The 12,379-nt window shown below is 42.0% G+C and overlaps 1 protein-coding gene, 1 long non-coding RNA gene and 1 other non-coding gene across 4 annotated transcripts; 1 reads left to right on the forward strand and 2 right to left on the reverse strand.

Moving 5' to 3' along the window:
* Positions 1 to 1,659: 1,659 nt before the first annotated feature.
* On the reverse strand, positions 1,660 to 5,256 carry RPL30 (ribosomal protein L30). 2 transcript variants are annotated; one of them, XM_072773958.1, is made up of 5 exons: positions 5,141 to 5,256; positions 4,983 to 5,034; positions 4,580 to 4,725; positions 2,938 to 3,068; positions 1,660 to 1,761 (listed from the first exon to the last, which is right to left on the reverse strand). In XM_072773958.1, the coding sequence occupies exons 2-5, from the start codon at positions 5,001 to 5,003 to the stop codon at positions 1,712 to 1,714; spliced, it is 348 nt and encodes a 115-aa protein (XP_072630059.1). In that variant the 5' UTR covers positions 5,004 to 5,034; positions 5,141 to 5,256; the 3' UTR covers positions 1,660 to 1,711. The 2 variants fall into 2 exon arrangements, with proteins under 2 accessions (XP_072630059.1, XP_072630060.1); XM_072773959.1 differs by lacking the exon at positions 5,141 to 5,256 and having other exon boundaries at positions 4,983 to 5,134.
* On the reverse strand, positions 1,940 to 2,071 carry LOC140604364 (small nucleolar RNA SNORA72). Its single transcript, XR_012007283.1, has one exon. It is a non-coding gene; the product is annotated as a small nucleolar RNA SNORA72 (small nucleolar RNA).
* A 660-nt stretch (positions 5,257 to 5,916) lies between the features above and the next one.
* On the forward strand, positions 5,917 to 11,501 carry LOC140603589 (uncharacterized). Its single transcript, XR_012006514.1, has 2 exons — positions 5,917 to 6,056; positions 6,212 to 11,501. It is a non-coding gene; the product is annotated as an uncharacterized lncRNA (long non-coding RNA).
* Positions 11,502 to 12,379: the final 878 nt, after the last annotated feature.

Below are 12,379 nucleotides of genomic sequence, written 5' to 3' on the forward strand. Positions count from 1 at the left end.
GATATGAAAATATGAGCACTTGAGAACATTTACAGATTTTCATAACTCTGTAGCTCTTAACCAGGAGATGCTACTTTAAAAAAGTGGGGTGACCACCATTTACTTCAACGTGGATGGAACTGGAGGGTATTATGTTGAGTGAAAAGTCAATCGGAGAAGGACAAACATATGGTCTCATTCATTTGGGGAATATAAATAGTGAAAGGGGATAGAGGGGAAGGAAGAAATGGGTAGGAAATATCAGAAAGGTAAACAGAACATGAGATACTCCTAACTCTGGGAAACGAACTAGGGGGGGGGAGGGGAGGAGGGCTGGGGGTGACTGGGTGCCTGGGTGGCAGGCACTTGACGGGATGAGCACTGGGTGTTATTCTGTATGTTGGCAAACTGAACACCAATAAAAAAATAAATTATTAAAAAAATAAAAATTTAAAAAAAATTAAAAAGTGGGGTAACATTTGGAGGTATCATCACAACATGGAAAACCATGAGAAATATCCTGTAATATCCAGTCCAAGACAAAAAACTGTCCCATGGAAACATGTCAGTAGTACTCCCAAATTTAGAAATGCTGAGTAACTGAACCAGTAAGAAATCTAGTCGCTAACAGCTACTCTTCAAATTTTATCTATAACCTCAGATTAACTTCAGACAAAAACTAAAATTATGCAATGTTAGCTTGAAAGAAACCCGTTCTCTCACCTATGGAATTGGGAATTTGACACCCCATGCTTGTTCCAAAAGTAGTCTTGAAGTTCAGTAAATACTGCACAGACATTCCATATAGCGTACTGATGGGCAACCTCCTCTCTGATCATTCATCTACTACCCAAAAGTGCTTATAAGGGTTGGATAAGATCAAGTCCAAAAGACATGGGTATTTCTGACACAGTTGCAGCCTGAGAGCACAACACAGACTAAGTATACTCTACCAACATTAGATTCTGTAAATCAGGATATACCTAAATCAGTACTTTTCCCCAAAGAACTCCTGAAAATGTTCCAAAGGAAGTAACAGTTGTGGGGAAAAAGTTCAATCATACATAATTGGGAGATACAGTATGTAGTTCTCCAAAAATCTGAACACCAAACACACTTCACAATTATCTTCTAGGAGTAAAATGGAATAAAACAAACTTTGGGCAACTATGGATTGAGCACTTATTGAAGATCTGGGATTCTTCTAAAGGGCTCGAACTACAGTTCTTCTCCCTCAACCACTACACACCCTTAGGAAAAACTCTTCATTAAAGTTCAATAGAACTTTTCTCAGACAGAAACAATTCTGGGAGGGGAGAACATATTTAATCCTCTCTGCTACTTCAATTTGTAGATTTAAGCTGGATTACAAATTGCATATCTGGTTAAATTCTGGGCATTAAAAAAAAAATTCTGGGTATTGTTCTTTGCTGCCTCTCAAACATACTCAAATATGAAATGACGACGGTATCAACAATTTTAAAAGACAGGAATCTTTTAAAAATCTAACAGAGAAAACGAACTCTGCACTCCCTATACATGAAAGTAAAGGGAAACTGGGACACATAGGCTCTTAATCCAAAAGTCTTGTTACCTCAACTGCCTCATCCTCTCAAATCCTATCTTGTGAAAGTGTACAGAAACAAAGATATATGGAAAAAAACAGAAATGAATACACAGTGTCTTTAAAACAAGCTCTGGCCAGTTTTATTAAAGAAAAATTTTGCATGATTTACTTTTCACCAGTCTGTTCTGGCATGCTTCTAATGATATCAGAATCACCTAAAAAATAAAACACAATAGTTTTACAATTCATTTAGTCACAACTGTTAATCATCAAACTAGCAGTGGTTATCTCCAAAAGTTGCAATACTAGCTTTGCTGTCATTTCTCAAGGATGATCAGATACCTAAAGTCACAGGCATTTCCCACAGAAGATACATGATATAAACCAGACTTGGTTTATCACCTGCATTGATAAAACCAGACCCAGGGAAAGAACTAAGTCTGGGGACACATGCATGGTCTTAATATAGCGAATGTTTAGCCTGCCCTGATTATTACAAAATCAGAACAGCGAGAATATTCGCGGTATCCTAAGAACTAAAAACTCATAAGTTCAGGGCTCCTGAGTGGCTTTGTCAGTTAAGCATCTGCTTTCGGCTCAGGTCATGATCTTGGAGACCCAGAACTGAACTCTCCACTGGGCTCCCTGTTCAGCCAGGAGTCTGCTTCTCCATCTGCCCCTCACCCTGTTGGTGCCCATTCTCTCAAATAAAATAAAAATCTAGGGCAGCCCCGGTGGCGCAGCGGTTTGGCGCCTCCTGCAGCCTGGGGTGTGATCCTGAAGACCTGGGATCGAGTCCCACATCGGGCTACCTGCATGGAGCCTGCTTCTCCCTCTGCCTGTGTCTCTGCCTTTCTCTCTCTCTGAGTAAATAAATCTTTAAAATAAATAAATAAATAAATAAATAAATAAATAAATAAATAAATAATCTAAACAGTCTTAAAAATAAAATAAAAACTCCTAAGTTCAAAATATAACATGATCTTTATTTGTAGGCATTTCTTTTTCTCAATTTAATTTTACCTATCTGTTCTTAGGCAGCCACTTCTTGGCTTGGATTCCTTTCTTCTATTTTATCTGATTACTCCTTGCCTTTAGAATTTCACCCCTACCACGGTCCTACATTATTTAAGTGCTTAAACAAAATTCAAAATAAAAAAATAATTATTTAATTTCAAATTAATTACAAAATAAAAAAATTAACTTATAACAATACCTATTATAATGTACTGATATTCATTATCAATTCTCTGTGAAACAAAACTACAAGATATCCCTTGCTATATTCAAATTCTAAATATCTAAACCTAGGAACCGAAGACATTGCTATAGCAAATACCTGTAATTACATTATATATGAAAAAATAATTATTCTGACGTATAAAACATACCTGGATCAATGATAGCCAGTGTGCATACTCTGTAGTATTTCCCACATGCTGTGCCCAATTCAATATTATTGCCACTATAGTGATGGACACCAGTTTTGGCCAACATGGCGTAGTATTCTATTTCAGATTTCCTTCAGAAACCAAAAAACAAAGATCATACCAAGTGACTGACATAAAATGTTACTACTTTCCTCATTGGTTTTAATGGTGAAACTTTCAAACAGTAACTAAATCAGTCATTACTCTTTAAAAAAGTACCAGATCCATTAGGCAATACAAACTATCTTTTCTCTTGGTCCCTTAAAAACGGGACAATCAGCAAGTATGTTCTGAATAACTCTTCTCATGGAAAAGAGTAGAATGTGAAAAATAAGTATTTACTTAGCATTTACCACTCACCAGATACTTCACATTATCATGACAATCTCTTAAATATCATGTATTCCATTTTTTTTAAACTAATGGAGACACTCAGGCAAAGAATGGTTAAGTGGAGGTTCTAGAATCCTAGCTCATGTTATCTTTAAAGGATGAGCTATTTCTATTACTTCCCGGTGCTCTGAATCCTAGATGGGGAGTGGTATTACTTACACAAAGTTAGCATTTCTGTGTCAACTGAGCAGGTGGACATTAAGGGTTTTACGAATTTGAAGAGACTCCTAACAGAACGGTGCCATTACTCAAAGTATGGATTCACAGACCAGCAGTAGTGTGCATGCTTATTAAAAATGCATGTTGGGGCACCTGGGTGGCTCAGTGGTTGAGCGTCTGCCTTTGGCTCAGGTCGTGATCCTGGGGTCCTGGGATAGAGTCCCACACTGGGCTTTCTGCAGGGAGCCTGCTTCTCCCTCTGCCTGTCTCTGCCTCTTAAGAATAAATAAACTCTTTAAAAAAAAACAAAAAGCATAATGTCAGGTCCCATCCTGAACCCATGAAATCAAAACCTGCTTTTAACAAGATTACCAGTAATTGTGTGTACATTTATGTTTGAGAAGCACTGCCATAGAAGGTAAGCTTGAAGACCAAACCATGGGATGGGATAGAGGACAGCATTCTAGGGAAGCCAATGATGTACAGACACCCTATATAAAATCCTGTGAGCAGGTTATGCATCACCACAGAAAATTTAATGTACTGTAGGGAACTGCTCACATGGCTTATATTCTGCATAGTCCAAGTGTCTTTAACTTACTTTCCATACTAAGTTCAATTTCAAAACGGTGAAGCCAAGCAAAACCTTGGCCCACTTGGAACCTGCAGCTCCACAGCAAGCTCGAACTTTTCTATGACAAGTTTGAAAAACGAAACACTTTTAAAGACCAAAAATGCAGGACTCAAAACACATGGAAAAACAAGTGTCCGTGCTTGCTTCAAACTTTGACGTTCTGTGGTTCATACCCCTCTGCCACACATTTCTCCCAAAGATAAACTTACAGGATGAGAGCACGATTGGGGAGACGGGGGTGGGTGGTGGGTGTCAGCCCCAAACATAGAAGAAGAAACCATAAATTCTTCTGCAAGCGTTCGCTTCTAAAACTGATTTTACATAAAACCGAGTGGGTACAACCCAAATGGCTCAAATCCACACTCCTGGGTGAACATGCAGTGGGGACACACGTGTCAGCCAGGTTCCCTCCATTACCTCAGAGCCGGGCAGTTGTTGGCCAGGATGACCAGTTTCGCTTTGCCGTGTCTGATCATTTTCAGGGTCTGCTTGTACCCCAGCACGTACTTTCCACTTTTCATAACCAGTTGGAGCCTAGAGTTGATCGACTCCAGCGACTTTTTCTACAAAGCAAACATTTAACACGGACCTGAAGGTCTTGTTTTTAACCATCTCAAAACAGCATCCAGATTTCTGGGCGTCGAACCCTTTAATACACCTCCTTAGTCCAGGGCCCTACGTCACTGAGGCCCCCTCGGCTCCTCCCGGCCCCTCAGGCCAGGGTGCATGCTGTCTGCCCGGTGTGCTCAGGCCGTCTGCCCGGGCCGAGACTCGGCCCTCCACGTGAATCGGCTTCCGGCCTCGGCCCCGTCTCACTCACCGTCTTCTTCGCGGCCACCATCTTCCTGCCTTAGATGCGGGACGGCCCCAACCTAGAACGTACAGAGGACAGGGCGGAAAGTTTGGGATAGGCGCGCCAGAGGGCAGGTCGTCGGGCTCCCGGCGCTGCCCAGACCTCGGCCCGCGGAGCCCACTCACCGACAGCAACCGCCAAGATGGCCGGGAGGGAGAAAGGAAGGAGCTCCCACAATGCAGAGCTCTTCCCTGCAGAGCCGGGAGCGCGGCACCGGAAGCAAGCCGCAAGCGGAAGGGGCGGGGCAAGAGGTGGAGGGGGGCGGGGCAAGAGGTGGAGGGGGGCGGCCTCGCGGGGCTGCAGCTGCTCGGTTGGGCGGCGGGAGAGCGGCTCGCCTGCCCTGGCCGGGGACGGAGGAGTCGCGGCTGTCGACCCTGGCGGGAGTTGGAAGCCGCCGGAGGGTGAGGCGGGAGGGACGGTGAGACGGGCGGCGGCAGCTGGGCCGCAGTCTTTTTTTTTTTTTAAATATGTAGCGGCGAGTTTTGCATATCGTTTTTAAAGATTTTATTCATGCGAGACAGACAGAGAGAGGCGGAGACCCGGGCGGAGGGAGAAGCGGGCTCCCTGGAGGGAACCCGATGCGGGCCTCGATCCCGGGACTCCAGGATCACGCCCGGGCCTGCAGGCAGGCGCCACACCGCTGCGCCACCGGGGACCCCTGGGCCGCAGTCTTAATGCAGCTCCCCTCGGCTGCCGACGCCGCGGCTCTTGCGGAGGCTTCCGGGCGCCTCAGCCCCGGGTCTCCTCCCGCGTAGCCTCCCGCGGCCCGAAGCCGCCGGCCCTCACTCCGGCCCCCGCCCAGGTCGCCGGGCTCTCGGAGAACGCGGGCGGCCCGCGCCGACTTCCCCAAACTCACCTCTTTCGTGGCAGTGTGGGCGCAGCCTTGGAAGACGAATTTACACAGAGCAATAAATCTGATTTACACATCTTTTTGTCGTGAACTTTGGACCTTGATTTAAATGTGCAATGATGGATCATTCAAAATAGCAAGCACAGAGCGTCTCCCACTGGCACCTAAAAATCGTAAAATCGGACCAATAGGTAAGCCGTCATCGTGTGTCAACTTTAAGGAATATTTCCTGCAGAAACAGTTCCTCAAAGTCATGTGAGCAAGGATATTTATGTCAGCATTATTTTTTGTAGCAAATTAGAAACATCAAATGCTAATTTTTAAAAAGATTTTATTTATTCATTAGAGGCAAAGAGGCGAAACACAGGCAGAGGGAGAAGCAGACTTCCTGCAGGGAGCTGGATGCAAGACTGAACTTGATCCGGGGACCCCGGCATCATCTCGGGATCAAGCCCTGAGCTGAGGGCACACGCTCAACCACTGAGCCACCCAGGCCTCCTATATGCTCATCATTCTTGCATAGAAAGTCCAAGCCTGGAAAGCTAATCATCAAAACTTACCACCTGAAAAGGTGTGAGAAGAGTGGGTGAGGATAGAACATTTTTTTTTACATTATATATGTCAACACTACCTGAATTATTTTACAGCATGCATTATGTAAGTTCATTTATTTATTTGAAGAGAGAAGAGCGAGTGCGAACACAAGTGAGGAGGAGGGGCAGAGAAGACGCAGGCTCTCCACTGAGCAGGGAGCCTGATAACCAGGCTCATGCCAGGACCCTGCAATCATGACCTCAGCCAGAGGCACACGTTAAACGGGACTTAGCCACCCAGATGCCCCTAAAGTGGAAACTTTAAATAGATCTTGTGAAACACCAATTATAACTGAAAGCAGTGTTTCTCAAAGTATGACTCACAAATCACCTGATTCAGAATCACCTTGACTTCTGACTCTTGGGATCCACAGGAGTATGTGGAAGAAATCTCTGGTGGGGCCTAGGAATCTGAGTTTAATAAGCAGCCTCAGGAAATCTTAGAAATACTAGAATTGGAGAACTAAAGAATGAGGGGCACCTGGCTGGTTCAGTTGTAGAGCGTGTGACTCTTAATCTTGGGGTTGTGAATTCAAGCCCCATGTTGAGGGTGAAGGTTACTTTTTAAAACATAAAAAACTGAAGAAGGAGATAGCCAAGTTGGGCTTGAGACTTGCCTGCGTTAAGTAAAGACAACAAAATAATGAGGCCTTCTATATTGAGTCCTATATTTTCAAAGCTTTTTAATGCTTTTTCCCAAAGTAATCAGGATAGATATTACCCTCATTTTAGAGATTAAATGGTTAAAGTACTTGATATCACTTTCCTGAGGTGCTTTTCCTTATACGGTAACAAGTTTCTGGTCCTTACTATATATGTCCTCACTATACTTTAAGGATCCAGGAATCTTACTATGGTTTTTGTATTGGAAGCCAGAGAAGCCTGAAGCACTTATTTTATGTATGAAATATGGCCACAAAATGCTTGAGAATTCTTTCTAGAAAATCTTTTTTTTTTTTTTAAGATTTTATTTACTTATTCATAGAGGTGCAGAGAGAGAGATAGAGGCAGAGACACAGGCAGAGGGAGAAGCAGGCTCCATGCAGAGAGCCTGACCTGGGACTCCATCCCAGGACTCCAGGATCATGCCCTGGGCTGCAGGTGGCGCTAAACCGCTGCGCCACGGGGGCTGCCCTAGAAAATCTTAACTAATTTTGCTGTATCTCTTTGCAGACAGACTTAGGTTTTTGGTTTTTCTATTTAATATCTGCATGATTTGGGGCAAATTGTCTAAACTCCCTATGCTTCAGTTTCTTCATCAGAAAACTAGAATAATGTCTACTTCATAGTATTATTATGAGGATCACAGTAAATGTAATGGTGTATAAAGCACCTAGCATAGGACCTATACATGGCAAATGTGCAGTGACTTCGTTCTCTTCATCATTCCAACTCTTATCTCAACCTTCCTACCACAGCCACCCACCACACCTAAAGCCGTTCACAACATTACAAAACCTACGCTAGGGAAAGAAACATTTGCTGTGGAAAAATATCATGTCTTTTGACTCCAGAAGATTTTTTATAAAATTTTCCACACTTGTATTTATTAGAGCAGGAATTGGCAGACTTTTTCTATAGAGCCCAATAATAAATGTTTTAGGCCTTTGGGGTCATATGTTCTCTGTGGCAAGTACTCAGCTCTGCCGTTGTAGCACAAAAGCAGCCATAGGCAATATGTAACAGCTGTGTTCCGATAAAACATTTACAGAATCAAGCAACTTGGAACGCCTGGGTGGCTCAGAGGTTTAGCGCCTCCCTTTGGCCCAGGGTGTGATCCTGGAGTCCTGGGACCTGTTCCCACATTAGGCTCCGTGCATGGGGCCTGCTTCTCCATCTGTCTGTGTCTCTGCCTCTCTCTCTCTCTCTCTCTCTGTCTCTCAAAATAAATAAATAAAATCTTAAAAAAAAAAAAAAAAAAAACAAAAGAATCGAGCAGCTGGCCATATTTGACCTGCAGGCCATAGTTCATTGACCCCTGCATTAAATGATTCCTCTATTAAAAATAACTGCTGTGGGATCCCTGGGTGGCGCAGCGGTTTAGGCGCCTGCCTTTGGCCCAGGGCGCGATCCTGGAGACCCGGGATCGAATCCCACGTCGGGCTCCCGGTGCATGGAGCCTGCTTCTCCCTCTGCCTGTGTCTCTGCCTCTCTCTCTCTATGTGACTATCAAAAATAAATAAAAAAAAATTAAAAAAAAATAACTGCTGTAAGTCATGTCCTTTTTCTAAAGAGATGTATGTTGAGTATGGATGAAGCATCATGATAATCTGCAACTTATTCTAGAATTGCTAAAATAAATTAAATAAAATCTAAAATAAATGAAAATAGCAAATTCAGCAAAGTATTAGCAACTGTTGAATTTGAAGTGGAGGGTATATAGGTGGACTTTTTTGAGTTTGAAAAACTTAATACTAAAAAGTTGGGAAATATATATGCTTTAAGAAGAGACTTTACCATCTAGGCCTTTGGGGTCATTATTTTGTTTATTTCTGGATGTCAGTCAGTAGCATTTCAGAGTGATTTTGAAAAAATACCAACAGGTAAATGTGATAGAACAGAATTAAAGCGAGGCTTTGGTTTTCATTCACCAGAATCGCTACTCCAAGTTTCTGAGAACTCTGCAGACATCTGCATTCATTGTGTTTTTGGTTTATACTTGCTATGGGAATTAAAAGTGACAGGCTGTATTCTCTGTTAGAGCAAATACTAACAGGTTCATCTGATACTCTTTGGTTCAGTACACTGGCCCATCCCTTATTGTTAAGCAGTTAAAACTATCATATTCATTATCATCAGCTATTAGTTATTTAATGTCCAAATTAGGAAGCAGCCTGTTAGTAGTTGACCCCTGAACAACTCAGAGGTTAGAGGCACTGACCACCCCCATGCATTTCAAAAATCCATGTATAACTTTTGACTTCTCAAAAACTACTAATAGCTTAGTGCTGACCAGATAGACATTTATAGATAACCTAAACAGTTGATTAATACATTTATAATATACTATGTATTATATACTGTGATTTTTATAATAAATGAGGAAATAAAATGTTACTAAGAAAATCATAAGAGAAAATGCATTATAGTACTGTAGTGTACCGGAAAAAAAAAAATCCATGTTCAAATCAGTGTTATTCAAGGGTCAACTGTAATTTGGAACTCTATTTGTTTGACTCATCCTTCACATTTTTTTTTTTTTTTTTTTTAAGATTTTATTTATTTATTTGACAGAGACAGAAAGCAGGCATAAGCAGGGAGAGCAGCAGAGGGGAGAAGCAGGCTCCCCACCGAGCAGGGGGCCTGACTTGGAGCTCAGTCCTAGTACCCTGGGATCATGACCTGAGCCCAAGGCAGACGCTTAACCAACTGAGCCACCCAGGCGCCCCCCAACCTTCACATTATTAAGTCACCCTGGACATTAAACATGCTCAGAAATCTGGTGAGGACAGGAAAGATGGTGAATCCAAGTGAAAAGATCCTGTAAATCTAATGATTGTTGGTCACTTTTCAACTAACTGAACACATACACACCAATACAAGAATTCTGAACTGTTAGAGGACAATTAATAGGGATTCTGAAATATTTCTTCTATGCCGTCTCTGTTCAGATTGGGAATGCTCCAGACTGTGCTGGATTACAAATCAGGCCAGAGAAATGCTTTCTCCTTTTTTTTAAAGCCATTTTTCCATCCAAGGAGCGTATGTGTTTTATACTCCTGGATACAAAGAATCCAGAGTACTTCATTCACTACTTTACTGTAAAGGAGTGACACTTGGAAAGTAGAATGATGTCCTTATTTTTTATTTATTTTTTTAAAAGATTTTTTATATATTCATGAGAGACACATAGAGGCAGAGACACAGGCAGAGGGAGAAACAGGCTCCATGCAGGAAGCCCAATGCGGGACTCGACCCGGGGTCCCCAGGATCACACCCTGGGCTGAAGACAGCACCAAACCACTAAGCCACCCGGCTGCCCTAGAGTGATGTCTTTAAATGTGTGTCTTTAGGTTAGTTTATATTTCTTAGAGTCAGTTTTTGAAATTTTAATATAAATGGGGTTCCTATGTCTCTAAGTGTCCATAATATGACATTTTACATATTTTCAATAATTTGAAAAGCCTGCCATGTACATGTAATTTTATCCTTAATAAAGGTGTAATACACAGGCTAAAACACCAGTGTTTTTTGCCTTTAACTGGAACTTAATTAACTTAATACTGTAACACTACTTCATGCTGATCAGAAAATGTTACTGATTAGTTCATGGAGAAATAATAAATGCAAATTTGGAACATCAAAACATGGGTATGTTGAAGAAATGTGATAAAAGCATTGGAGGAGTCATTGGAGGTAAAAAGATTATGAACTATGCCTTCAAGATACATCAAGGTACTATCAGCATTAAAAATCACAGTATCAGTTATATTCAGTTATTATCAAGATAAGACTGAAGGAATAAGACAGGTCAGGTAATTGCCAAGAAGGAGAATGGTCAGGGAGAGGGGTGGTAGGGTAAGCATTATCTAGTAGTCTAGATACTTAAGTTGTAAGCAACAAAAACAAACTAGCTGAGTTAAGCGTAAAAAAGGAAAATTATGCTGTAGTTCACCAAATGAACAAGAAGCCTGGGGAGCAAGACCCAGATCTGTGTATACTGGTCATGGGAGAAGCAGTCCCATTTATTAGTCACTGGTTCAAAACATACCCTGCAAACCATAGGGCAGCACCTCAACCTTGAAAGATGTTTCATTTTGGCTGCTACCATAACTGAGTGTTTAATGTGCCCCTCTATCATCCTATAGGTTTAGCTCCTGGATGTTGAGGTAGATGAAAAAAGACCAGTAAATCACATAGAAATTAACCTATTACCTTATTTGTCTCATAGTAAAGTGAGTTATTTGATATGATACTGAATGTAGTGTCTTGGTGTGTAATGTCTTGATGATACCATCCACTGATGGATGGTGCTCGCAGGAGCCTGATGTGCTGGAAAAGCAAATCTAATCCAATGTCTATTAAAATAAAAAATACCGGGAACCCTGGGTGGTGCAGTGGTTTAGCGCCTGCCTTTGGCCCAGGGCGCGACCCTGGAGACCTGGGATTGAATCCCACGTCGGGCTCCTGGTGGGTGGAGCCTGCTTCTCCCTCTGCCTATGTCTCTGCCTCTCTCTCTCTGTGTGTGACTATCATAAATAAATAAAAATTTTTAAAAAATAAAATAAAAAATACCAAAGAGGTTCAATCACTCCACTGTTTCCAAAGAGTCCTATCACTCTTTCACAAAATGGCTGATAGGTCCCCTCAAGATACCATTTTGGAGGCTTATAGTTGGTCACTCTTAGTGCTACTGGCAAAATGGACACTCACCTATGTAAACTATTCTACTTTATTAAGTGGAGGAGCATGCAGTAGTGCCCATGTATGGCTTCTCTCCCTGTTCTTAGAGCCATTCTATTCCTGAGCCCATTGAGCAAGCATTGAGATGGCTCATGAGAAAGACTTTCTAACATCCACAGGACACCTGATTATTATTGTTCACCTGATTAGAAAATGCTTCCTCTGAAGAAAATGGAAGAGACCATGGCTTGGCTGACAAATTATCTCCAAGGAAAAAGTGATATACCTGAGTCAACTAAAAAATAGTTGATGGGGAAAAGTGGGTACTTAACTGGGCTCAGTAAGCCCTGGTTTAGCATGAAAGCATAAGGATTCAGAAAATTTCAAGTTAGTGTTTATATTTAATCTGTGAGTTAATTCATCTCTTTTGAGGAAGAATGGAATTTTGAAAAACTTTCAGCAGCTAAATAAAGTTAACCATGACTTTAACCTAAAAAAAGCATTTTCTGAAGTGGGAGACTGCCATGGATGGCCACGTCATATGGTGAAGCCCTTGCCCCCAAAGTAGCTCAATGGGG

This window comes from Canis lupus, chromosome 14, assembly GCF_048164855.1.
Source record: "Canis lupus baileyi chromosome 14, mCanLup2.hap1, whole genome shotgun sequence".
In the NCBI taxonomy this organism is placed as follows: Eukaryota; Metazoa; Chordata; class Mammalia; order Carnivora; family Canidae; genus Canis; species Canis lupus.